The sequence below is a fragment of the Rousettus aegyptiacus genome, unplaced genomic scaffold, assembly GCF_014176215.1.
Source record: "Rousettus aegyptiacus isolate mRouAeg1 unplaced genomic scaffold, mRouAeg1.p scaffold_m13_p_9, whole genome shotgun sequence".
Classification (NCBI taxonomy): domain Eukaryota; kingdom Metazoa; phylum Chordata; class Mammalia; order Chiroptera; family Pteropodidae; genus Rousettus; species Rousettus aegyptiacus.
Window position 1 is genome coordinate 60,788,348 of NW_023416312.1, and position 1,820 is coordinate 60,790,167.

Below are 1,820 nucleotides of genomic sequence, written 5' to 3' on the forward strand. Positions count from 1 at the left end.
GGCTAGTCATTCCAGGACACTTTTCCCATTGATAAGGCATGTCTGTTTTCCTCTCTTCTTGGCACTGGGCAGGATTATAATTGCTTTTGCCAACGGAGTACACAGAAAGTGATATTTTGCCCATTGCAGAGTTTATCTTTAAGAGGACACATAGCTTCTGCCTTGCTGTTTGGGAGTCCTGTTGGTTGTAAAGTTATTCATAAGGGATGGCTCAGGTGGTGGGAATGCCATACAGTCCTGCGGTTCAGAGCCAGGAGGCGAGCAGCTTAGTGCAGCCAACAGGACTTAGGCTTCCCCCCTCCCCAATCAGAGCTGTGTGATCTGTACTGACCAATCAAAGAGGCTCCGTTCTGACCAATCGGGACAGCATTTTGGGAGGCCAATCAGACTGAGGGGATTTGAAGTCCTCATTTGCATGAGGATAGACCATACTGAGACAAGGGGGAGGAACTTCTGTCTACATAAGTCGGTTTCCCTGTGGCTTGGCGAGAGCAGGCTTTGCCTTTCCTCCCGAAGACTGAAAGCTGTGTTTCCTCAGCTGGAGCTGAACCACCCCAGCAGACCCCAGCAGACCCCCAACAGACCCCAGCAGACCCTGGTGCTGTCTAGCTTGAAAGGAATCTCCTTCCCAAGACTGCCTTGCAGCCAGCCATTCTGCTTGGTTAAGCTGTAACACTTATTGAGCTGTTCCACAGCTGTGCTGTATCACAGTTATCAGCACTGAATAAAGTTGTTGTTTTTTAACTGGGTCAGAAACTGGGGATTACTGTTGGTGTTGAATTGGCACCAGGGACCACAGGTTGACAGAGGAAAATTGCCCCAAAGTATCCAGAGTCACTCTCACCACAGCAAAAGGTTGGGTTTTGAATTCGGGTTCCCCCGTTGGGGAACATCAGCCGGCTAACGTTGTCAGATGACCTTTCGCCCTATGGAGCATGCTTCAGTTACTGACCGAGGTCACGGAGAGGTCGAGGGACTCCCACTCTGATTGGAGGATCTGTGATGCCAAGGAGGAGCCTATCCGATCTCGTGAGACATGGCGTGACTTAGTGACAGGCGCCCTGGATTGCATTTTAGCCAATCAGATGTGGAGACTGCCCATGACGTCAGGGAATGCAGCGACTACATAAGTCGGCTACCACCTCGCAGCAGCAGCCACTGTCTTTCCTCACAAGCTGGAGGAAGCGGCCTCTGACATGGCTGATCTTGGCTCTGGGGCTTTGCTAGAGGAATTCCTGGTAGAAAAGGAGCCCATGGAAGTCCCCCCGAAGATCCTGGAGCAGAAGCAGCCAAGGCGCCGCCGCTGCCGCCGCCGCTCCGACAGTTTCGCCACCTATTTCCCCAGGGTTCTGAAGAACGTTCACCAGGACCTGAGCCTGTCTCAGAAGGCCCTGAGCGTCATGGATTCCTTCGTGAAGGACATGTTCGAGCGCATCGCTGAAGAAGCCTCGCGCCTGGCCCGCAAAACCCGGCGCGCCACCCTGACCTCCAGAGACATCCAGACGGCCGTGCGCCTGCTCCTGCTCGGGGAGTTGGGCAAGCACGCCGTGTCCGAGGGCACCAAGGCCATCCTCCGGTACGTTTGCTGCAGCTGAGCTGCCTGGGCACCACGTGAGCATCACAACCAAAAGGCTCTTTTCAGAGCCGCCCCACTTGTCATGAAAAGAACTGTGGCTCTCGTGTTTGATCCTGTGGCTTTCTGCTGACATTTAGAGCACTGTTACCGCGGACAAAACATCATCGACTCCACTTTAATGTACACAGAGTGTAGTTTATTCCATGGAAAATCACAGATTTTCCTTAACCGCGTTGCATGTCAT

General features: G+C 53.1%; 1 protein-coding gene across 1 annotated transcript; it reads left to right on the forward strand.

The window, feature by feature from the left end:
• Window positions 1-1,245: 1,245 nt before the first annotated feature.
• LOC118607859 (late histone H2B.L4-like) lies at window positions 1,246-1,620 on the forward strand. Its single transcript, XM_036227255.1, has one exon. The coding sequence runs from the start codon at window positions 1,254-1,256 to the stop codon at window positions 1,593-1,595; it is 342 nt and encodes a 113-aa protein (XP_036083148.1). The 5' UTR covers window positions 1,246-1,253; the 3' UTR covers window positions 1,596-1,620.
• The last annotated feature ends 200 nt before the right edge of the window (window positions 1,621-1,820 follow it).